The following is a 25,039-nucleotide window of genomic DNA, read 5'->3' on the forward strand; positions in this document are numbered from 1 at the left end:
TGTGTGGCGCAGCATCTTATCGACACAGGAATTGATTAGGAGAGGGGCCAGAAAGTGAATAGGAACAGGGAATGAAACATTGATATGGGGTCAGCCTTGGCTACCAGACCAACATAACCCTTATATTATTTCCCCTTGTCCAGTTTCCCTGCAGAGAGCTACTGTGAACTCTCTGCGTTCGTTCGAGTATGGAAGTTGGAATTTGGATATTCTATATGATCTTTTTGGTGATAGAGATTTGAGGCTTATTTGTTCTATTCCACTGAGTAGGAGAAGTTGCGAGGATTGTTGGAGTTGGGGAGATGATAGTAAGGGCCATTATACTGTGAAGAGTGGTTATAAATTGTTGACTCACCCCATATTCCCTCTGTTGGTAGCACAGGGGTAAACTGGTTGTTGATCTGGAAATTGAAGGTCCCTGCTAAAGTTCGTAATTTTATTTGGAGATCCCTTACATCGTGTCTCCCAATGATGGTGGCGTTAAAACGTCATCGAGTGGATGTTGTAGAGTGGTGTCCCATTTGTCGTCATGAATCAGATGATGATCTTCATGCCTTGGTGTCTTGACCTTTTGCTCGTAGTGTTTGGAATCTCACTCCTCATGGAATATTTATGGGGATCCCAGGTTCCTTTGGTGATTGGTGGAATAATCTGGTATTGCATTGTTCTGGGGAGAACTTAGATGTGGCGGCGGTAGTGTTATGGAATATTTGGCTTAATAGAAACGAAGTGGTTTGGAATGCGAAACATAAATCACCAGCTTTGATTCTTCAAACGGCAATGGATTTACATGCTCAGTGGATGTTAGTGCATCAGAGACACTCATTATCGATTCGTCTACAAGTGCCTTTGGCGGAAAATAATTGGTTAAAACCACCTTCTCATTCTCATAAATGCAACGTCGATGCCGCTTTATTTGAGAACCCACCGAGGATGGGATTTGGTTGTATTGTTCGGGATCACCTTGGTTTGGTTTCAGCTTCTATTCATGGTGTTCTTCCGGGCTCTTTCTCTCCGTCTACAGCAGAAGCACTGGGTATTCGTGAGGCTTTGAGTTGGATCAAGGATTTTGAGTTCTCGAGTGTGATTGTCGAATCGAATGCTCTTGTGGTTATTAATGCTCTTATTCATTCATCGGGGGATGCTTCTAGCCTGGGTTTGATTTTGGAAGATTGTAGAGTCTTAGCGTTAGACTTACAATCTTGTGTTTTTTCTTTTGCTCGTAGATCAACGAATCATGCGGCTCATGCTCTGGCAAAAGCGGCTGGTTCTATGTCTGGTTGTGAAGGAAGGATTACTCCTTCGTCTTTGTTGATTAGTGATGTAATTTCTGTGGATTATTAGCTATGAAATACTCCTTTTTAGTTAAAAAAAAAAAAAAAAAAACTCCACGTTAAAGACTTTGATCGAATTGAGCAAATGGGAAAGACACAAATCACAAAGTACTTTTTTTTTTTTTGAAAAAAATAATATTATTATCATTTTTTTTGTTATAGATAATGGCACACGTGTATAGATCTGACGACAGCGATTCCAACCACGTGTGGGAAGCCTTTCTCACCAACCCGACCGCGGAGAATTTTTAAAGAGTAACACTCATGTGCAACTGTTTCACGGATCTAATCCGTGAAACGGGTCAGTCCATTTATAATTCAAATAACCCGTAAGTCTATTCGGATCTTCAGAATATTAGGGATTCTCACTTCCGCGTCACTTTCGAATTCCGTCGCCTTGCTTGAAGAGAAGAAAGGTAATCTTCGTTCTCAATTCTTTTCCTCTCGCATCTTAATCTTTCTTTCATTTCAATTTTTCTTTAATATCACGTTTAAATCTTCCACGTGCAAGATTTCTAGTTTCATCCCTAATTTTCGTACAAAATTAGGGTTCTTAATTTTCAAATTCGGCATTGAGGACTCGGGACTCGAAAGCCTCTCAGATCCACTGATTCAAAGTCGAGGTATGTGTTTTCATGACATCAATCCTCAATTATTTTGAACTTCTAGAGCCTCAAATGCCCAATTTTGTGTTCCTTGAGCCTCTCAGTGTGTGAATATATCGGCTTTGTTTTTCAGTTTTGACCCAATTTTGGGTTCTTTGGTCATGATTCATTTTGGGTCTTCATTTATGCTACAGCTTTTTGTAAGCTTAATTATTATTGGATAAATGGGTGAGATACACTGTAGGAGCTCGTATAAATCTTGCTTTTACGTGTACGCATTATCATTTGATTGGTGGAACCCAACTTATGTGAAGACGTTTTCAACTGGTTTTGGGTTCATTGACCTCCATGAAATACTCCCACCTTTGGTGATTCAGTCCTCAATGTTGAGCATAAAGATTGAAGTGGTTCGTTCAATGCCACTCTTGGAGTAGTTCTTTACATTGAAATATTCACATCTTGTTGAAGTGTTTAGAATTTTAAATTTGATTTTTTAATGTGTCAGCGAACTCAGAAATCAATTTCGAAATTCAATTCTATATTTCCTTCCATAATTATGAAGGTAGTAGCACTTCCTAGTGTTTAGATATGTCATACAGATACTTTAAATCCTCTATTCTTTTTGGCTGGTCATTATTATTATTCTTTTTTTACTGTTAAAAATGATTGAAAATTTCCTAGGCTGCTGCAAGTATGAGAGAGAAAAAGAAAGCTCAAAAGCAGAAGGCTATTTCCCTGCAGATTATTGACGAAACTTCTGGCAAGCCTGCTGAAAAAATTAAGAAGGGAAATGAGAAACATATAGAATAACAGCTTGACAATGTTGAAGCAGAAAAAGAGAAGAACAAAGAAATATGGTTAGTCTTTTCTTATATAATTTTGTATTAGTTTTTCTGTGAAATGTGTTACTTTTGTGATCAAAAGTATTAGTTTTTTCTGTTAAACACTCTTTTTACTAAAGTGTACTAATTTGACAAAAAAAGTATTTGTTTTCCTTTCAAAAGTATTATAATTTTTTTGAAAAGTATTAGTTACTGCAGATTGGATCCTCATAATTCATTTTTTGAATGGCGATATGTTTCTATTGCCATTATCCCTATGCATGGTGAAAATGAATAACAAGTTCTTTGGGATGGATAAATGTTTTGTGATGATATTTGGAATAAATAATTTGTATCTTTTTCAGTTAATTGAATAATTGGATAAAAACATTGTTTGCTGTTATCCTGGAAACAATTTGAAAAATGCATTCTTTGTCAGGTGTAGTTTTTCTGCTCGAAAGAAAAGGGCTATTTCCCCACAGATTATTGAGGGAACTTCTGGGAAGCCTGCTGAAAAATTTAAGAAGGGAAAGGAGAAACATATAGAAAAACAGCTTTACAATGTTGAAACAGAAAAAGAGACGAACAAGGAAATATGGTTAGTCTTTTCTTATATAATTTTGTATTAGTTTTTCTGTGAAATGTGTTACTTTTGTGATCAAAAGTATTAGTGTTTTATGTTTAAAATTCTTTCTTTTTAAGTGTGCTAATTCGACATAATAAAGTATTTGTTTTCTTTTCAAAAGTATTAGAATTTTTTTAAAAAGTATTAGTTTTTATGATAAAATTATAAGTTTTTAATGTGAGTTACTTCTTTGTTGAAAAAAATTAGTTTTTGTTATTAGTTTTATGTTAAAAGTATTAAATTTTCAATGAAAAATATTAGTTGTGTTGTGTAAAGTATTAGTTCTAATTAATGTATGCTAATGTGACAAAATGTATTGGCTTTCTTGTGAAATTTGTTGGTTCTAATGATTATTTGTGGAATGGTTTTAATGTGAAAAGTATTAGAGTTTATGTGAAAAATATTAATTTTTATGTGATAACTTTTTGTGATTTTCCTTATAACTTTCTTTCATATATGATTCTGAATGTGCTGGTATATTTGACATAAAAAAGTATTTGTTTTCTTTTCAAAAGTATTAGAATGTTTTTAAAAAGTATTAGTTTTTATGATAAAATTATAAGTTTTTAATGTGAGTTACTTCTTTGTTGAAAAAAATTAGTTTTTGTTATTAGTTTTATGTTAAAAGTATTAAATTTTCAATGAAAAATATTAGTTGTGTTGTGTAAAGTATTAGTTCTAATTAATGTATGCTAATGTGATAAAATGTATTGGCTTTCCTGTGAAATTTGTTGGTTCTAATGATTATTTGTGGAATGGTTTTAATGTGAAACGTATTAGAGCTTATGTGAATAATATTAATTTTTCTGTGATAACTTTTGTGATTAGCCTAATAAATTAATTGTACGAATTTAGAAAGAAGAAATTGAGTAATCCTAGATAGCCTAATAAATTAATTGTATATATTATCAAGAAAGTTATGTATTGGCCACTGTGTCACCAGACAGAGCCATGTCCATCTATAATACCTAGACCTTTTATTGTTATTCTGTTAAGTTTTGTGAATTGAATCCACTTCATTGCATGCACCAACTTTACTTCATCACTGATCCTTGAACTTTGCAAGCATCTGTCCATGCTGCTGCAAATGACTGTCTAGATCAAATCATCATGTTTTAAATTTTTTTTGATGTTAATGCAACATGCAATTAAATTTTATTTTGGCGTTATTTCATATATACATATATATTTTATTTTTTGTAGTGAAGTTAGAGGGTTCGTTACCCAATGTAGACCACAAGGTCTGTGTAGACTTGTGAAACAATTGAATGAACAACAAAAGCAGGCAGTTAGAAGCATTGGTTTTGGTGGCTTGCTCCATCTGCGTGTTACATCTTTACCAACTACGATGTTGAGATGGTTGGTGAAAAACTTCAATGGAGCTAGTCAAATGTTTACAGCTAACAACAACAAAATCTTTGTCATAACTTAAGACGATGTCAGGGATGTTTTTCTACTGTCAAGAAATGATGGGAATGAGTTAAAGTTGGTTTGTGATGAAACTACTCTTTGTTTGTTGGAAAAATTAAAAATGACTATGATATTGACTCCAACTCAACATTGAGTTCTTTGAAGGACCTTTTTCTCACAAAGTTGATAGATGGAGGAAATGATTTCAAAATACTATTTGTTATTTATAGTTTTTCATCATTTTTAACTCCAACTTCAAATCGTTTGATTGATCTTAGTACTTTAAAATCGTTAGTTGAAGTTGATAAGATATCAAAGTATGATTGGTGTAGTTATGTCCTAAAAAAGCTTTGTAAAGCTGTGAAAAAATATAATTTCAATTTAAATGTGAAGAATGTTAGTGGGTGTGTGTTATTGTTGCAAATTATATACTTCCATAAGCAGAAGTGGCATGGCATTGCTGAACCATGTATGCCACCTTTGATTCAACATTGGACATCTGAGAGGATCCTAACAAGAATTAGAGAAAAGACAGAAGCTGGGGATTATGGACAAGGGGAATGGGTTGTCGGGATCTATCCAGTTGGTTTGAATGATAGGACAAGGGTGGGAGAAAAATATGAAGAAGAAGAAAATCAAAGTGTAGAAAAGAATGAAGTAAGTTTTGATGCAATGCATGAATCTTCAAGGTTTATCAGATATAAGCTGCCTGATAGCGAACCTACTGATTCAGATATACAGAAGACGGCAGAAGATGTAAGTTACTATGTCTATATTCTTTAATAGTATTTATTTTTACGATGTCTAAAGTCACTAATCATTATATTTTTTTAATTTATCTCATAATTTTAGGATGTACATGAAACACTGTTGTTGTTTAAGAGAGACATCTCTGTAGTGTCCAATCATCACATGAAAAGTTTGTTGAAAATGAAGAAAAAAATGGAAGAGAAACGTGCTGCAGCTTCTCCTGATTTATCGGAGAGTCAGAAGTTCTTTTGTGAGCCTAAAATTCAGAAGTATATAGATGATGTGGTTGATAACTTTTTGGTTATGAAAAATTTGGCGGAAGAGTTTCCTTCTTTTGATCTTTTGACACCGGAACAAAGAAATGTCCTTGTAGAAAATAATGAAGAGAGGTCTAATGATGTCTTGTCTAACCAAGAAGTAAGTGAACCTATTTTATCAAATAATTATTGGCAGCTTGATGAAGAAATGGGATATTTTTCGGACTTCATGAAGGAAAACAAGGACATTGTCTTTGATATGGATCAAAAACACAAAGAGAACATCGATTAGTGTTTCTTTGTTGATGAAGCTTTGAATGAAAAGTAAGTGTTTATGAACCATAATTCATATTATATTTTATATATGAATTCAGTTTGTCTCTCTTTTGATGATTTGATTTTCTTCTTTCTGCTACAATTAGGGAGATTTTGTTTCACCATCATCTTATGTGTCCTATTCAAAGGAAGGACATCATTTCATTGAGTTTTTCAAACGTATATGTTTATATCATTGATTCATGGTGTCTCTCAAACAATCAAGAAGAAAAAACAAAAAACACGCAGCATATGCGTTTTTGTTTCAACCTCGCACATTCTGTAAGTTTTTAATATTTGTAATTTGATTCTTGATTTTAATATGTTATTGTTAATCTTATAGTTTTTTTTTTCTTTCCAATAGACTTATTTACATAAGCTGCTTCATGATGATTTTGATTTGCAAACCAATGAAGCTACTATGAGAAATATTTGGAGTTCATGGTTGAGTGAACATGGTGGTGATTTGAGCTCTGTAGACATGGTAAAAAGAATTAAATTTTATTTGAAATTTATTATAATTAAATAATAATGTTTCACTAATTAGAAGTTATATTATTTTTTGAAACATAGATTTTTGTACCACTCCATTTAGATGATCACTTTGCTGCTGTTGCTATGAACTTGGACCAAGGAAAAATTCAATATTTGGATAACAGGAAGTATAAGGATGATGAAAATTCTTTCTTTCATGCTGCCCAAATAGTGGTAAAGTATCTAATATAATTTTAATAAATCTAAAATATCTCTTTTACATTTTCATTGTCTTATATGTTTCCAATTTGTAGCATAATCAAATGTCCAAGTTTTTGAAAGAAAAAAATCATGTGAAAGCTGATGAGGTTTTGATGTATGAGTTTGAAAATGTTGCTTTAAGTTGGCAAACAAGAAAGAGAGATGTTGATGATGATGTGTACTTGATGCATCGTATGAAGTATTTTGAGGGTATAGTATACTCATCTCCAGATTTGTCAAAGGTATGTAATTTTGAATAAGATTGTAGAATAAATTTCTCTTTATAAATCCTGAGTTATAATTAATTGTTTTTTTGTTTTATTGACTCTAGGCTGCTGTAAGACGAGTAATTAGAGCTAAAATCTATGCAACCATTGTGCTTAGAAAGGAAAATAATTTGAGGCTGGAGGTGCTGAGCAAAGTGTTTGATTTCTACAAAAAAAAAGCCTGAACTTCAAGCTAAGATTTCAAATTTGAAGAGTGATGGAGCAAAAAATAGGAGGAGGAAGAAACAAAAGAAATGAACTAGTTCGCGGTGGTCGTGATCGTAAGCCCTATGTTCTTTCTCCTTTCCCCATAATTTCTAGGGCTTCTTCGATGCGACTGTACTTTTTGTCGTGATTGACAAATCTTGATGGCTTTGTTGTCATATTTTTGTTTCTCCTGCCTATCTATTGTTCATCATGTATTTATTGTTTAAGATTAAGATAATTTGCTATTGCCAGTGCCCAAATATATTGGTGGCCTACTACTTTGTGGGTTGTGGAGAAAAGCCTGTGAACCCCTACATATTTTTATATATTTTTTAACCTTCTCTCGAGGTTCTACAAATATCTTATGTGTGTGTAGTTCAAAGAATTGATTGAATATCACACCTATAGGGACATACCAGTTGGATTTGAGTTTCTAGAATTTTCTTCGAGGATATTGACCGTCATCTTATGCGCTATATTAATCTTGATATTGTATGGGATGTTGGATAAATGATTATGTTCTTATTGATATCTTTTTATACCTTGTTATGGTACCTTTTACTCTTTTTTTTAAAATTCATGTCTCTGTTTTGAAACGTGTATTTCCAGTTTTTGAAATCTGTGCAACCATTGTGTTTAGCAAGGTAAATAATTTGAGGCTGGAGGTGCTGAGCAAAGTGTTTGATTTCTACTAAAAAAAGCCTGAACTTCAAGCCAAGATTTCAGATTTGAAGAGAGATGGAGCAGAAAATAGGAGGAGAAAGAAACAAAAGAAATGAACTAGTTTATTTTTATGACTATTTTGATTAAGCCCCTTCCTTGTGGAACAGATTTCATTTCGATCAGTTTAGATTTATGTCTAATTTAATATCCATTCGCAAGTTAGTTAGCTTAGTTGTTTGAGTTTGAAGTATTTTAGTACTCAATTACTTTTATTTTAATTCAAATGAAGTTTCATCAAGTGTTTTTCTTACATGGCTTAGTTAGATAATAAATGGTGTTGTGTTAAATATATTATGTTAATTTGCAGTAATGTCTCTTGCTTTTGCAGTGGCATCTTCCCATTCACAAAGGGGGGATTTCTCACATTATTATATTGATTTTATTTAAAATTATATGCTGCATCTTCCCATCCACAAAGGGGGATTTTACACATTCATGTATTGATTTTATTCAAAATTATATGTTGCATTATAATTTGGTCCCGGTTCTTAAATTGTTAAGTGCTCTTAATTATGATTTATTAATGTAAAATCAATACACATCCTTGTATAGATTTTATTCAAAATTATGGATTTTTTTTTTTGACAAATTGTTAAGAAAAAAAATTCATAATCACTAATTTTTAGAGGTTTGCAAACACTACCTAAAAACAATTCACTTTTCAAAAAATAAATCAATATGGTTCAGAAAATAGTTATAAATAATTTTTAGAGCAATATTTATAAATAAAAATTTCTTCATATAGTTCTCTTATTCGAAAAATAATAATTTCTCTCTGGATAGAAATAATAATTCCATGCTATTAATATTAATAATAAGCATATATCTTTTTCGATCAAAAGTATTAATTTTTGTTTGAAAAGTATTAATATTTTAATCAGAAGTATTAGTTTTTTTCTTAAAAGTAATACTTCTAAATTATGATAATATGACAAAAAATCAGTTTTCCTTAAAGAAGTTTTTTCACATTATTGTATTGATTTTATTTTAAATTATATGTTGCATCTTCCCATCCACAAAGGGGGATTTTACACATTCATGTATTGATTTTATTCAAAATTATATGTTGCATTATAATTTGGTCTCGGTTCTTAAATTGTTAAGTGCTCTTAATTACGATTTATTAAGGTAAAATCAATACACATCCTTGTATAGATTTTATTCAAAATTATGGATTTTTTTTTGACAAATTGTTAAGAAAAAAAATTCATAATCACTAATTTTTAGAGGTTTGCAAACAGTACCTAAAAACAATTCACACTTTTCAAGAAAAAAATCAATAAGGTTCAGGAAATAGTTATAAATAATTTTTTTTAGAGCAACATTTATAAATAAAAATTTCTTCATATTGTGCTCTTATTCGAAAAAAATAGATTCTTGGCGACTTAATGACATTTTAATAATTTCTCTCTTCATAGAAATAATAATTCCATGCTATTAATATTAATAATAAACATATATCTTTTTAGATCAAAAGTATTAACTTTTGTTTGAAAAGTATTAATATTTTTATTAGAAGTATTAGTTTTTTTTTTCTTAAAACTAATACTTCTAAATTATGGTAATATGAAAAAAAAAATCAGTTTTCCTTCAAAAAGTTTTTATTTTTTTAAAAAAAGTATTAGTTATTTATTCAAAAAAATTATTTTTTTAATAAAAAATACATTGCACACTGAGTTCTTGATGAAAAATAAGGGATTAAATTTAATAAAAATACATTGTTTTGTGGAAGTTAAGCGATCATCACAGGTATGCAGACAAACAATCCTTAAAATCATGAAAAATATCCAAAAATATATATCAAGGGATTTAATATATTTTCTTTCTTCATCCAGTACAGCTAAATGCTCAAAAGATCTCATTAACTTATTGAATCCTCAGATTTCTCAAAAAAAATTGAAAGAATACTCTGTTTGCCACATGATATATCAGTTGAAAAAATCTATCTATGTAGTTCTCCAATGAACACACTACATCAATTAGCTGCACTTCTGCTAACCACTCTACTGTTATGACTCTTCATGGGAATCCTGCTTGGAATGCATAAGGACTTTTACAAGGGTGTTTCTGGTGCTGAAACTTGTCAGAAATAAACAGTAAAAATCAAATACAAAGAATGTAGTGATAGAAGCACCAAGCATTGATAAGTAATTTTTGTGAAAACCAGAATCTTTGCACAAGATCCAAATGTTCAGCACCATAGCAATTTATTGTTAAGATAAACATAAAACCAGATAAGACATGTCAACTACAAGAACATCCTAATGTGCTGTAACATTAGCCAAAGGAAAGCAAAACATATAAAGCGTCTACCTGAAAAATCAATGGAATAATCAACTCTTTGTTGACAAGTCTCAAGAACTTCTCACGCTCCCTGCAAGATAGATAAGTAGAATTCAACATTTACAATCGAAAAAAATTCATATTATAAAAGAAAGTACATGACCAATAAAATCTCACTATAATAAATGAATATTTGGAGTCTTGGAACCAAATTCCTTTGCTTGAATTGAATTTGAAGCATCCGTTATCTTCTTCTTGTTTTTTCTGAAAGTGTCCTTTTATCTTTTGAATTCTTCCTTTTGTAACAGAACGAGTAGGATCTTGAACAATATGAAAAGAATTTGAATGAATGGAAGTATCTGACTGCTCTGTAATAGTCAATGAACTCATCAGAGCATTAACAGCTACAGAATCTCTATTGTATCCTTCTTCAACAATCATCCAAGCCTCCTTATTTTCTTGACATTGCAACACCAAATTATAATACTTGCGTGCCATTTCATGACGCCAAGGGATGCAATCCCCAACCTTCTCTGACCTCCCAACTGTACTATTGAACTTGTCCCAAATTTCTGATTTAGCAAACTTTGTCCATCTTTTCATAATATAAGACTCTGGTATGGTAACTATCGAATTTATATGAAGGACCCTTAAGCAATGATAGCACAATAAGCCATACTCTTCAAATTTCTTGCAAGAGCACGTGATTAGATTGCTCAAACAATCAAATATGACACGATGAGATAGCCCGTCATTATCGTGTGATGAAACATTATAAACCATCATTCCGTCTTCAACTAGAATAAGAATAGAAGAACTAGAGATTGATTTAAAAAATTCAGCCTCAAAATCTCTAAAAAGTGTCAATGTGTATACCTCAGAAGCATGCTTCAACATCCCAGTAAATGGTAAGGCTGATTCAGGTATTGATCTTGAACATTGGAATTCATCTTTTTGTTCTTTGTTCCTCCAATTCTTTAACATTTCCTTGAAAATTCCAAAAAAGTCAGTCAAGCTTGTGTTTTTCTTTGCACTGAATCCAATGGCATGGTTAGTGCTTTCACTTCTTTGGGAATACAGAATTCCAGCAGAGAATAAATCCTTGCTCAATGCAGTGCACCATTTTTCCTTTAATCCATACAAACGATTAAACCAAGGATGATTCTCTAGTTTGTAGTCTGAAATCATAGAACTCCAACAACTTTCAAATTCATTTTCATCAACACAACCTGACAAGCATTTTTTAAATGCATCTATAAAAGAATTTTGACTTTTCAACTTTGCAAACCTACTTACAGCATTTTGATGAAGGTGCCAAAGGCGCTACCTATGTCTTGTTTCCGGAAAAACCTACTTCAAAATAAGAAATACTTGTTATATTCACATGAGTTATTCACATCAAAAACCTACATCAAAATAAAAATTCAACAAATATATTTCAAAATTTATTGACCTTTTCTATTGCATTTGAAATTTTTTGATCTTGGTCGGTGAACAAACTGACAGGACATTTCCCTACCATCGATTTTTTAAAAACTTCAAAGAGCCATTGAAATGATTCGACCTTCTCGTCAGATAAAAATGCACAACCAAACATCACATTTTTCTAATGATGATTGATACCCACGAAAGGAGCACAAATCAAATTGTACTTATTAATGCGATAAGTTGTGTCAAAAACCATGACATCACCAAATATGTCATAATCCTCTTTCATCATCGAGTCCTTCCAAAATACATTACACAATCTCCCATCATCATCTAATTTGACTCTGAAAAAAAAAGTCATTCTCTTTAGCATCTTCTTGTTGTAACATTTCAATTACTTTCTGTGCATCTCCTCCCTCTATTGCATTCATTTTCCAACGGTTCACAAAATTCATGTGATCCGTCAAAGTATGACCAACGTTTTCCTATCCCTCAACTTCATGTACCATATAACGATAAGAATCAGTAGCTCTCATCCCAGAAGATATCATATCTTCAATAGCTTTATCCTTCACATTTGAAATTCTCCTCTATGATCGATGATGATGACTCCATGCTATCCTAGTGAATGGATGATTATGTATCATCACATGGGACACAACTTCATAAAGGCATTCGTCATTCAATTTAACCCTTAATGAAGCTTTATATCCTGTTCGTGTCAGACAAGATCTTTTTCCTATCTTTCCCACTGATCCACCACTTAAGTTATCTAAATTTGAAGCTTCTAATTTCTTCGTTCCACAACAAGAACACACAAAATTTCTCTATTACAACTTCTTGATTGTTAGAGTACCTGGTGGTTGATTTACGAACTCTAAAACCAATGGCCCTTGCATAGTTAGAATGCAATTGATACATTTCATCAATTGTTTTTCTCGTCAAACTAATCAGAGATCCAGTTATATCAATAGAACATGCATTGTCATCTGTAATAATTTCAAAACATATATCTAGCATTAATAAAAACTAATACATTTTGACCAGAACCAAATATTTCTAATTTATTTTAGAAATGTTACCTTCACTGGCTGGTATCATATTTTGTTCACTATTAGCTGCCAAATCAACTTCTTCATTTACAATAAATTCAAACAAGTGTCAAATATTATTACAAGAAACAACTAAAATGAAAATCTTTCTTATTTTTTTATGATAAGCATAATACACTTCGTAAGTTATGTCAACCTTACCTTTATTTATGTCTGTCTCATTTTTATCGCTAGAAGCAACGACAATAGAATTTAAATTCTGACCTATAATAACAAAATAAAAAAAATAGCAGTAAAATATAATATAAAAGGTAATATTTTTAGTGCAATATGTGTGGAAACTAATATAAAACGATGCTTTGGAAAAAAATTACCTTCCTGAATATGAGTTTCAGATTCATTCTCCATATCCGATTTTAATTATCCAACAGCAAAACTCTAATACCCCTGCTAGTTAAAAGATAAATAATGTGTCTTAAATACATTAACAAAATCAACTCATCAAAAACAAAGGATACAAATGAAAATGCTCAATCAATCAGAGGTGCTTTAACAAAACATAGTAAACATATATGGATTGGAATGTATCGCAGAATAATGTGTTTTAACAGAACAGAGTTAAAATATATGGAATGCCTCCGAGAAGAATGCGTGATAACTATCTATTCAATAAAAGAACCCAATTGTGTGTTCTTGGTTAAGGAAACAAACATGGTTCGAACCTGTTGCAGCAAAGAATAATTTTTTGGCTTAGAGCTTGAAGTGGTTGAATCTTCTTGCTTGAGTTGCTTTAAAACAATCTAGAAGGCAACAGAAACAAAATCATCAACTCCATACACAAGTGAGATCAGATTTCTGTTGGATCTTGTCGATTTCAGAATTTTTTGAAACAAGAAATTTATACCTCAATATAGCAGAAATCTTCACGATCTTTGTTTTCAATGTAAGCGATTGAGAAGCTGGGACAGATGAATGGAAGGGATTGAGCGGAGATCGCAGCGATCTTGTCGAGTGAAATTTTCTCCCAATTCAAAATAGATCGATTGAAAGTAGGCCAATGCGGAAGCTCAAGAACAATTGGGCCAATGCGAAAAATTAGGAGAAAATAGAGTGAAGACTCAAAATCTCACGGGTTAAAAAATGGGTTAATCCGACCCGGATCCGTTGCACGAACCTGACCCGTAGGACAGTCTTATACAAGTATTTGCCATTTTTAAATATAGGATGTGACCCCATCCACTTCTCTGTTTTCTTTAATTGTCGCTTTCTTTTGTCAAATTTTTTTCAATATTTTAAAATATACTGCGAAAAATGCACACGCTTTGCGTGTGTAAATTTTATTTTTATATTTATATATTTTTTAAAAATTAAAATATGAAAGAGTAAAAGAAATTTAGTGGGTAGTTGATAGAAAAAAAAGTAATTATAAAATAATTAAATTTGATGTCATCAAGACAGTTATTATAGTGTCCTCATATTTTATATAATAATATAGATATATACAACATATCTATGTTCAAATTTTAAATTATGAATTAAATATGTATATATATATATATATACAATATACTATATGATTATTTATCATTAATTAATATAATTAAACCATAGAGTCTTTGGTAAAGTTTAGGTGAATTTTTTTAATAAATATGTATCTTATTTAAAAGTATAATATCTTAATAAATTATATTTTAATTTTAAATTAAATAAAAACTTATTATCACAAAATATTTTTAAATTTTTTTACAATAAACTTGCAATCTTATAAAAGAATGAATGAGATTGTCCATTATAAAATTTACCAACCAAAAGGAAAAGAATTTTGATTTTCAAACAAAAGAAAAAAAAAAATAGCAAAAGAAGCAAGTTCATGTGCATCGATCCCGTGTATAAGAGACACTAATGTTAATAAAGTTAAAGGATTTAAATTTATTAACTCCTAATTTATTTATAATTTTAATATCTTATCCATTCTTTAAAATTTTGAATTTTTTTTATCTTTATCTAAAATTTTGAATATTTAAATAATTATATATTTATAGTTTATTTATAATTATCACATCTTATCTATTTTTTAAAAATTACTAAATATTATTTTATATTTATCTAAATTTTTTAATATTTAATTAATCCTATCATATAAAAAGTAATGTGAAATTAATTAACATACAAGAATGGATAAGTTTCTTCTAAGAATGTCTTACGAAATACAGATTGACCCGATTTATATATATAGTAAAATTAATACTTATGTCATAAAAATAATATTTTTCACTAGTCGAGACGAGTATGAGATTCATTTCATAAAATTAACACGTGAGACGGTCTCACAAAAGATTTTATGAAAAATTATTATGTATATATACATGCATCTCCCGTGAAAGACAATAATTTTAAAATATACAAAACCCATATTTCAAATTTTAAATTATTGAATTTCAATTTAAATATGAATGTATTCGATTTATTTATTTTGTTAGAATTTGAATTTAAAATTATTTATTCATATTAGTTTGAAATGTACCAATTTAAAAAAAAATTATTCACTCTATGTTGTAAAATACTTCCCAAAATTTATCACTTGCGAAAAGCTTTGAGCTCTAATTTTTACTAGTATTTCGCTGCACGCGTTGCGTGTCGTACATTTCGTTTTTTTAACGAAGAAAATAAATAATAAATTGTAAAATTAAAAAATAATGAAAATATAACGTTTTTCTAACAAATATTCACAATATATATATATATATCTTATAAAATGAGTGTCATTTTTGTAAATAAAATAATATCAAAGGGCACAAGTGAGCTTTTAATGGCTAGAAAAGAGGAAACCGTATAAAATGACTATTTTGCCCAATAATTTTGGTTTTATTGAAAATTAAGTTATGAGATAATGATAATTTGAAATCAAGTTTCACCAGTTAATTGAAAGTTAATTAATTAGAGGGTCTCTGCTTTCATTAATAAGATAAAATAGTAAGAGAATGCTAAAAGTGCTCGATTTACGTCTAATTCTCATTTCAACATAAATTTTTAACTTTTTTTTGAAAGACATAAATTTTTAATTTGATTGTACACTTTTTTTTTTTATTTTTGAGTTGAAAAGAAATTAATTATAAATAATACAACTTGCCGTAAAATATCCATATATATACTGAGAAATTAATATATAATTGTAATAAGTGTAATATATAGAAGAAATTTATAACATATATATATATCCTTTGAAGATAGTCTCTTGTATTCCCAACAATAATAATATGAATTTCTCAAAAAAAAAAAACAATAATAATAATATGAATGTTTTCAAAATAATAATAATGTAAAATATATAATATAAATTGGGGTATCTTTCGCCCAAGAAGCTAGAATTTGTTCCTAACAGTCACTCTACAGTCCACTCTCTGCACAGGTACTCCTCTTCTATTGCTCTTCTTTTCTATTGAACATTCTTGATTCTGTATAAATTTTGTTTGCCGCAATGATCTTGAGCTTTGATTCGGGATAATGGTTTCTGTACTGTTTTTTTGTTCTTTTTAAGTTTATTAAAGTTTGTGGTTGATTTTGGCCTTTTGGGCTTTCAAGCCTTTGAATTTCTAATGCAAGGTTTGATTTTACCTTCATTTAGCAGATCCGGTTGCGTTGAATTGATTTCTTGAAGTTTGTTTTACTGTAGTTTGTGTTTTAGATCTAGTTTTTGTGCTTCAATTGAAATACCGTCGAGGTTTGTGTGTTTCTCTGTGTTAATTTTGAGAAATATAGTTCATACTGAATGTTTGGGGCCGCCATTGATCTGTCTTAGGTCGAATATTTTATTAGGTGCCTGAAAATTTAAGTAACTTGCGTATATATATATGCTTTTGTTCTTGGCAGGATTCTTTGGCTTTTACTTTATTTGAGTTATGGTTTGCTGCTTTTGCTGTTATATGCATGTTGATGTTTCCGTTGGAGTTTTTTGGGTATTTTGCTCGGCTGTTTATGTTTATTTATCAGCCTATGAAAATGGATCATTGCGGATGTGATGGTTTCTTATATTTGTATGTGTTTCTATTTATTGATGTACACCTCTTTATTTTTAGCGATGTCGGATCTTGAGGCCCCACTGCGCCCCAAGAGAAAGAAGGTTTGGGTGGACTACTTTGTCAAATTCCGATGGATAATTGTTATCTTTGTTGTTCTTCCTATCTCCTTCACCTTGTACTTCCTCACATATCTTGGGGATGTGAGGTCGGAATGCAAATCCTTCAAGAAGCGCCAGCAGGAGCACGATGAAAATGTTGCGAAGGTTGTAAAACGCCTCAAGGAGAGGAACCCGAAGAAAGATGGTCTTGTCTGCACAGCCCGGAAACCTTGGATTGCTGTTGGAATGCGTAATGTGGACTATAAACGTGCTCGGCACTTTGAGGTTGACCTCTCTTCTTTCAGAAACATTCTTGACATTGACAAGGAAAGAATGGTTGCAAGAGTGGAACCTTTGGTTAATATGGGTCAGATTTCCCGGGTTACTGTCCCGATGAATCTTTCTCTCGCTGTTGTTGCCGAGCTTGATGATCTGACTGTCGGTGGTCTGATCAATGGCTATGGAATCGAAGGAAGCTCCCATCTTTATGGCCTATTCTCGGATACCGTTGTGGCTTACGAAATTGTTTTGGCTGATGGACGGTTGGTTAGAGCCACAAGGGACAATGAATACTCTGATCTTTTCTATGCTATTCCTTGGTCTCAGGGTACACTTGGCCTCCTTGTTGCTGCTGAAATTAAACTTATACCTATTGAAGAGTACATGAAGCTAACATACACGCCAGTAGTTGGTAATCTGAAGGAGCTTGCACAAGCTTATATGGATTCCTTTGCACCAAGGGATGGGGACCAGGACAACCTTGACAAGGTTCCTGACTTTGTCGAGACCATGGTTTACTCTCCTACGGAAGCTGTGTGCATGGCAGGGATATATGCTTCCAAAGAAGAAGCGAAGAAGAAGGGCAATAAAATCAATAGCGTTGGTTGGTGGTTCAAGCCATGGTTTTACCAGCATGCCGAGACGGCATTGAAGAAGGGAGAGTTTGTGGAGTATATCCCTACAAGGGAGTATTACCACAGGCATACAAGGTGTTTATACTGGGAGGGGAAGCTCATCCTCCCGTTCGCTGATCAGTGTTGGTTTAGATATCTGCTCGGTTGGATGATGCCACCCAAGGTTTCTCTTCTGAAGGCTACTCAAGGTGAAGCCATTAGGAACTATTACCATGAAATGCATGTCATCCAGGATATGCTTGTTCCCCTTTATAAGGTTGGAGATGCTTTGGAGTGGGTACATCGTGAGATGGAGGTATGCTCTCTTTTTTTTGTTCTTTTTTTTTTTTTTTGCGTGTTATGATACCTTTAAATGGAGGACTTATATTGGTGTTTCGTGTTGTCATTTTTTTTTTTTGCATCACTTCATCACAAGTGAGCTTTGACTTCTTAGTTACTAACGCTTCAATTGTTCAGTTGTATCCCCTCTGGCTCTGCCCCCACAGACTGTACAAACTCCCTGTTAAAACAATGGTGTATCCAGAACCCGGATTTGAGCTACATCAGAGGCAAGGCGACACACATTATGCGCAGATGTATACTGATGTTGGAGTCTACTATGCTCCTGGACCTGTCCTAAGAGGTGAGCAATTCGATGGATCTGAGGCAGTCCGTAAAATGGAAGACTGGCTAATTGAAAACCATGGATTCCAGCCACAGTACGCTGTTTCTGAGCTCAGCGAGAAGAATTTCTGGAGAATGTTCGATGCTGATCTTTACGAGCATTGCAGGAGAAAGTACGCTGCCATCGGTACATTCATGAGTGTGTATTACAAGTCTAAGAAAGGTAGGAAGACCGAGAAAGAGGTTCAAGAAGCCGAGCAGGCGGCACTCGAGACTCCAGATGCTGAGGCTGATTAGCGTGCTATGGTTGGATTTTTTTTATGGGTCGTTTCTCTCTCGTGTTCTTGTTCGAGTATTGTGTCTCTTGATCTGCATCTTGTTTCCTTCTAGCAATGGTGTTCTTTTTTTTTTTGGTAGACTGATGTTGCGCGTATGGGTTTTTTTATTGCTAATTTGAAGTTACCTATTAATATGTGCAATTGTCATTTGTTCATCCTATAAAGGGAGTGGATGTGGAACGACTGAAGGAGACAAGTTAGAGTTCAAATGAAAAATATTTAATTTTTATTTAAAGTGGAAAAAATTATAATTTTTGCGAATATTATTGGGTTATTGTAGTAAAAACAAAAAGAAAAGAAAAGTGTATTGTGTGGCAATAACACCTTTTATGATTAAAAAAAAAAGAGACAACAAATGGTCCGTTGGGATGTTAACATGAGTTCAATTCTTTTTATCAACATTTTCTTGAGAATGTTAACATGAGTTCGATTCTTTTTATCAACACTTTTTTGAGAGAATCTATTGCATGAAATTTCTGGTGCAATTACCTGTTTAGCTTGGTTTATAGTTATATCGTTAATTCGGAGAGTTATTGCATTGAATGATAAATCTGGTAGAAATTAGGCCATGCAATGTTTCAAGCAATACATCCGGTTTACTCACTCCAAGGATTGTTCCAAAACAAAGGCATCGATTATTTTGTTGCAGTAGACTATTAGATGTTGTGACGTGTGTCAAAATCTTTGATGTAATCTTTGTAAATATATACAAGAGTTTTGTATTTGCAAATTCATTCAGTAGTAGAATCATTCATTGATTACTTTAAGATTAGCTTTTATTCATATTTCTAACTACCTATTTATCTGTATTTGAAACTCATTACAGTTATTGTTGAAAATTCATAACTTTTAATAGAGTGACTTTGAAATTTTACTCTAATTTTGTTTAACAAGTCGAGAAATTTGAAGCTAAGAAGTTGAAATCCATCTTCTCAAATCCAAACTATCTTCCACTCTATGATACTTGTGTTGGAATATTGCATAGTTTCGGTGTTGACAAAACAATATGGATAAAATATCGAGGTAAACTGTTCTTGTCCAAAAGTCGAACTGAAGACGTAAACTAGACAAAACACAGAGCCAAACTGAAGTGCGAGCCAAACTGTCAAGCTACCTAAACTAAGTTGACTTTGACCAGAGCCAAACTGAAGTCATCAATCCGTCAAGACAACTCAACTGAGTTTATCTAAATAAAATGCATTCAGTTTAGGGAGCTAAACTGAATCAGTCTTCCAGTAAGCCCAACTATACCAGCAAGCCAAACTAAATTATCAAGACTGGACAGTTGCAAGACTGAACCATTCGAGACTGCATGATCAAGACTAAACTCTCGATATCAGTCTATCTCTTGGGGATAGATTTTTCCGTACAAAATCTAACACCACAAAGATTGTAGAGGGACAATGTACCTTTTCTAATGGTATAACACTGCTGTAGTACAAATGCAATTTAAATTTAAGAGTCGTTATACTCCATTGCTATATAAAGGACATGAAGATCAGTAACAAACAGAGAGAAGGATGATACATTGCGACATACGCATGATACAAGTGAGACACATAGAAGAGAAAATCACACAACAAACTTATATCTGCATTTAAGAAGTCTCAACTGAAGTAGACTGGTCAAGCACATGCATATTTCTATATCTGATCAAGTAAAGGATCATTTTGTGCAAAGCTTATAGAGTTTTAATTCATGTAATAGATCAGTTTAGTGAACTGTAAAACACTACTGTTGTAACAAGAATCAGTCGAGGGCTGAGTTCTTGAGATTAAGTCTAGGAGTTCTAAGATAGGCAATTGTGTAAGCCCTAATCTTGGATCGGGCTATTACAAAGTGTTGTAATAGTCAAAGTCTTCTAGAATGAATCCTTCCGAGGTTGAAGAAGGGGTGACGTAGGAGATTTAGCTCCGAACATCCATAAACAAACACTTGCGTACTTTCTTTTCAGTTTTACTCATATTTCAGTCTAGCACACTCACTCACTCACTATCAAATTCAGTTTGATCATTTGATTATAGTTCTAATATGTTAGTTGGCATCATTCCACACACACTATTTGTTTGCCAATTAATATCGACATATGAGAAGGAAGCAGTTCAGTTGACCTACCTTAACTAAACTCGGTCTGGCATTTTGAGGAGTCAACTGCTACAGTGCATTCAATTTGGGAAGTTCATGTTTTCACCCCAAATCTGATCCTAACAAGTGGTATTAGAGATAGGTCTCTTCTCTTCTCATCTCTGAACTTATTTCAAATGGCTACTTTGAGTGAGATCGTCAAGGGCTTCTGGTACACCACTGTCGACAACGGCACTGCCAAGACTGTCCAACCAGCCTTCTACTAGTGGACATGCATTTGAATTTAACTCAAATGAATTTACACAATAAGAATTAGCCAATGCACTGCACGAAACGGCTGATGAGTTGTAGAGACTGTTCTAGCATTTGAGGAAGTCAAATCAAAGCAAAATGATATGCCAGACACCTCAACCGAGCCCAACTGGAAACAGTCACTTGAGAAAATCAGTCTAGAGGCAGATATTGCTACGCTCAAGACTGAAAATGACAAGCTACAAGTTGAAGGTCATCAGTTAAAATCAAAAAATATAAGGCTAACTGAACTGATCCAAACATGGAATAAGTCCTCAGTTTTGCTAACTGAGATTGAGGAGTCACAAAAGCATGTTGGAGACAAGACTGGTGTAGTAGCCCGACTCCATTTTACAAAATTAATTAATTAAAGCAAGGATTAAAAGCTTAATTTGGAATTAATCAGGCAAAATATGATGTTTTGGGCTAAGGACAGTTCGGAGCTTCCGAACTCAAGATCGGAGCCTCCGATCAGTTCGGAAGCATTGGAGGTAGTTTGGAAGCTACGTAAGGATCGGAGCTTCCAAAGTGAGATCGGAGCTTCCGATCTGCTCTCAGCCATGCATGAAATGAGGTGTCAAGGTTGATCAAACACGTACGAGATTGGAGCTTTCGATCGTAGCCAATCCACACATGGCCTGCATGTGAGATCGGAGTTTCCGATCGTTGCCTATAAATAGGATTTTTGAGATCACCATTTTCACACCAAATCATATTCTCTCTCTCGGTCTATGTTTTCTAGGGGCTTTGGGGTGTTTCCAGCCTTCCTAGGCTTGGTCCGGGAGTTAGCAAGGTGCTCCGAGGTTGCTACGAAGAGGTGCCCAAGTTCTGGGGCAGTCATCATCAGTGGGATGACGACGAACGCAGGTATAGCTCTGACTCCTTATAGTAAATAGGGAGTATGATATAGCGTAGTTAAGACATTTAGAATAAGATTATAATGCATGAGTACTTTGCATTGTATTACGGACGATAGGCTTGGACTTAGAGCTGGTCTAGCTTTGCCTAGTATATGAGGTACGAAAGTATTATTCGAGACATCTAGATTGAGTATGCACGTATTATGTGTTTTTATGGATTATGTGATTGAATATTTTATATGCCTTTATATACAGCATTTCATGACTGTATATTGCATACATGAGAGCATATTGATCCTTTACCTTAGAGGTATCTTTTAGTAGGATGCTCACCCTACGAGTTTGTGGATGGTTGGATATGTAAGTCCTGTGTCAGGTCACTGTTATGGTTGGGAACTTGTAATAGTGTCAGATCACCCTTATCCACTGGGTATAGGAGCCACCTCCTAATGCGATGGCGCATCGTGCTATATACCCTTGGCCCAGCCTATGAGCTTGTTTCTTGACCTGAGTGTCTTGGTACCCAGTTCACTTGCATAGATGCACATATAATATCGTATACTCATACTTTCGTACTGAGCTTATCATGCTCACGTCCCGTACTTTGTTGTATCTGGACACATTATTCCATGGGATAGGTCTGTGGCTGGATGAGGCGGGTGGTTCCAGGAGGACTTAGGCGATGGATGGCCAGCAGGGTTTTGTCTAGGCTTTTGTTTATGTTGTATTTGAGTTGATACAGATTTTGCTATGTTTGTATCATAATTATTTTATTTGGAAATTTAATTATGCTTTTCCACTGATATTTCTGATGTTTTTTTTAATTAATTTAAATGTATGCTTAAGCTTCTGATTAGTAGGTGATCACGACACGGGTCACTAAATTTATGGTATCGGAACATTCATAGTAATCTTGGGATCTAGATTGTGCAAATTGGGATTAACCTTTAATCATCGTGTAGATGGCGGGTCATGGTGACGAGAGTAGCCACGACAACGTAGGAGGACGCTGTGGTGATCAGGACGATCGAGATCATCGTCGGGGCCGTCATCACCATCGCCATGATGCTCACAGGCGTTTCAGCATGCATAGGTTTATGCAGATGGGTCTGAAACCCTTAGTCGGAGGAGAGTCATCGGAGGATGCGGAGAATTGGCTACGACGTATGAAGGTTTGTTTCCGAGAGTTCCGATGCACTGAGGAGCAACGAATGGAGACTCTTTATTTCCTGGTAGAAGGACGAGCTCGGAAGTGGTGGGATTCTGCATCTGCACATTTTATTGCAGCCCGAGGAGTTGCCACTTGGGATGAGTTCCGCACACCTTTCCATAAGCTGTATTTTCCTCCTGCACTCTGACAAGCAAAGGAGAGCGAGTTGCTGAGTTTGAGGCAAGGATAGATGTCGATCGTTGAATACCAGCTGATGTTCTTTGAGTTGCTGCCCTATTGCCCCCAGATTTCTGATAGCACGGAGGCAAAGTATAATCTGTTCCTTCAGGGCCTTAATCCAGAGATCCATGATCGAGTTGCTGTGGGAGATGACATGACTTACAAGGGACTAGTGAGTCGGTGTCACCAGGCCGAGGACAATATCCACCGTAATAGATATTTCTTTTTGTCTATACCCGCGAGTTCTTTGGTTCCTTGTTCTCAGTCGTTCAAGAAGTCTGGTTCTACTTCTTTTTCCTCATGATCAGGAGATGTGATGCACTTTGGCAGGAAGAATCAAGGCCCTTGCAGACACTGTGGTGGGAGTTATCCTGCTAACCGATGCCGAAAGGTTTCAGGGGCATGTTTTCGATGCGGAGAGATTGGCCACCTGAAGAAGGATTGTCCACATGCCGGGGTGTAAGAGTGGGTGCCCAGTGAGCCAACTGTGTGGCAATGGGCTTTGTTGACTCTTTGTATAAACAATCTTTTGTTTAATATTATTTACACTTTTATGGCAATGACTTTATATTACTTCATATTGTTATATTGTGATATACTATTGTTGTTTTGATAAAGACCTTGAATATACTATAGTGTATGTAAGATGTGGTAGAACATGGAGATGTCTATCATGAAATACATCTTATAGTCACTGTATATTCTAAAACCGTTCCTAGTCGATTGAGCCGTCCGATAATAAGGATAAGGATCGCTCGAGTTTGAGACTAGCATTTGCGATGCGGAGTACCACGTTTCATTGGTAGGGAACATGGAGATGTTCGAAGCATGCAAATGGATATTCATAGGATGAATAGTCGAACTACCCTATCCGGACTTTCCAAGTGGTTATCACTTATCGAGTGGATAAAGTCCGCGGTTTTGGTTGTACACCATTAGTCCTTACGACTTGAAACATCATGGAGACTCTATATGCTAGTACTGTGCTTTGACTCGTTTACCGACTCTGAGGGGGTCATCAGGTGTCGAGATTGGGTACAGTTACGACACATATAGGAGTCAATGCATTGTTGTCAAGGATTCACCACATACTTGCGAGTGTGGATATCCTATGCGATCTGAGGAGATATTAGTGTGACAAATCTCTGGCCAGAGTACTTGATGTGATTTAAGAAATGGTTTCTTAGTAGCACATGCGATGTCACTAATTTGATCTTCAAGATGTATTGCATAGTTATCGAATCTTGAGCGACTCTCGATATACCAATGGTTGTTGATTCGATCGGGATATATGGATGAAGGGACCGTACTGTACGCTAACCAAAATCTACTGGTTCTTGTAGGCACTATCAGTGATACCTAGGGAGTCATGGGGCGATGTTGCTAGGCGCTTTACCATGATTCGTTGGGCAAGTCGGAAAGTGTTGTTCCGAGTCACAAGGAGTTGTGAGCCCACGGCTAGCTGTATCCCTGAACCATTGAGGGTCACACAGTGTAATGGAGTTTTAATCCCCGTTGAGATAGTTAAATTTAAAGAGTTAAATTTAATGAACTAAGGAGTTGGACTTCTTAAATAAGAGTAAGGGAGTAGGATTTCCTAAAATGACATAGGGATGGACATTTTTGGAAA

General features: G+C 33.9%; 3 protein-coding genes across 4 annotated transcripts; 2 read left to right on the forward strand and 1 right to left on the reverse strand.

The window, feature by feature from the left end:
- Nucleotides 1–612: 612 nt before the first annotated feature.
- LOC140861213 (uncharacterized) lies at nt 613–1,344 on the forward strand. Its single transcript, XM_073264217.1, has one exon. It carries the CDS (start codon nt 613–615, stop codon nt 1,342–1,344), a length of 732 nt encoding a protein of 243 aa, XP_073120318.1.
- An 8,952-nt stretch (nt 1,345–10,296) lies between these two features.
- Nucleotides 10,297–13,219, reverse strand: LOC140861219 (protein FAR1-RELATED SEQUENCE 5-like). The gene is made up of 8 exons (XM_073264221.1): nt 13,186–13,219; nt 13,013–13,075; nt 12,842–12,892; nt 12,616–12,748; nt 11,955–12,103; nt 10,540–11,560; nt 10,362–10,422; nt 10,297–10,317 (listed from the first exon to the last, which is right to left on the reverse strand). The coding sequence occupies exons 1-8, from the start codon at nt 13,217–13,219 to the stop codon at nt 10,297–10,299; spliced, it is 1,533 nt and encodes a 510-aa protein (XP_073120322.1).
- Nucleotides 13,220–16,165: 2,946 nt separating this feature from the next.
- Nucleotides 16,166–19,018, forward strand: LOC140890695 (delta(24)-sterol reductase). Of its 2 annotated transcripts, XM_073298691.1 has the most exons (3): nt 16,166–16,220; nt 16,888–18,137; nt 18,299–19,018. In XM_073298691.1, the coding sequence occupies exons 2-3, from the start codon at nt 16,890–16,892 to the stop codon at nt 18,740–18,742; spliced, it is 1,692 nt and encodes a 563-aa protein (XP_073154792.1). In that variant the 5' UTR covers nt 16,166–16,220; nt 16,888–16,889; the 3' UTR covers nt 18,743–19,018. The 2 variants fall into 2 exon arrangements, with proteins under 2 accessions (XP_073154792.1, XP_073154782.1); XM_073298681.1 differs by lacking the exon at nt 16,166–16,220 and having other exon boundaries at nt 16,235–18,137.
- The last annotated feature ends 6,021 nt before the right edge of the window (nt 19,019–25,039 follow it).

Source organism: Henckelia pumila, chromosome 1 (genome assembly GCF_033568475.1).
Source record: "Henckelia pumila isolate YLH828 chromosome 1, ASM3356847v2, whole genome shotgun sequence".
Taxonomy (NCBI): Eukaryota; Viridiplantae; Streptophyta; class Magnoliopsida; order Lamiales; family Gesneriaceae; genus Henckelia; species Henckelia pumila.

Bases quoted from the DNA above. Each gene is read 5' to 3' on its own strand.
- LOC140861213 (XM_073264217.1), top strand. From the start codon at position 613: ATGGGGATCCCAGGTTCCTTTGGTGATTGGTGGAATAATCTGGTATTG.
- LOC140861219 (XM_073264221.1), bottom strand. From the start codon at position 13,219: ATGGAGAATGAATCTGAAACTCATATTCAGGAAG. The intron at 11,561-11,954 runs GTATCAATCATC...AATGCTTGTCAG, and splicing joins GATTTGTGCTCCTTTCGTGG to GTTGTGTTGATGAAAATGAA. The intron at 10,423-10,539 runs GTTCCAAGACTC...TCTATCTTGCAG, and splicing joins AATTCAAGCAAAGGAATTTG to GGAGCGTGAGAAGTTCTTGA.
- LOC140890695 (XM_073298681.1), top strand. From the start codon at position 16,830: ATGGTTTCTTATATTTGTATGTGTTTCTATTTATTGATGTACACCTCT. The intron at 18,138-18,298 runs GTATGCTCTCTT...TCAATTGTTCAG, and splicing joins GGGTACATCGTGAGATGGAG to TTGTATCCCCTCTGGCTCTG.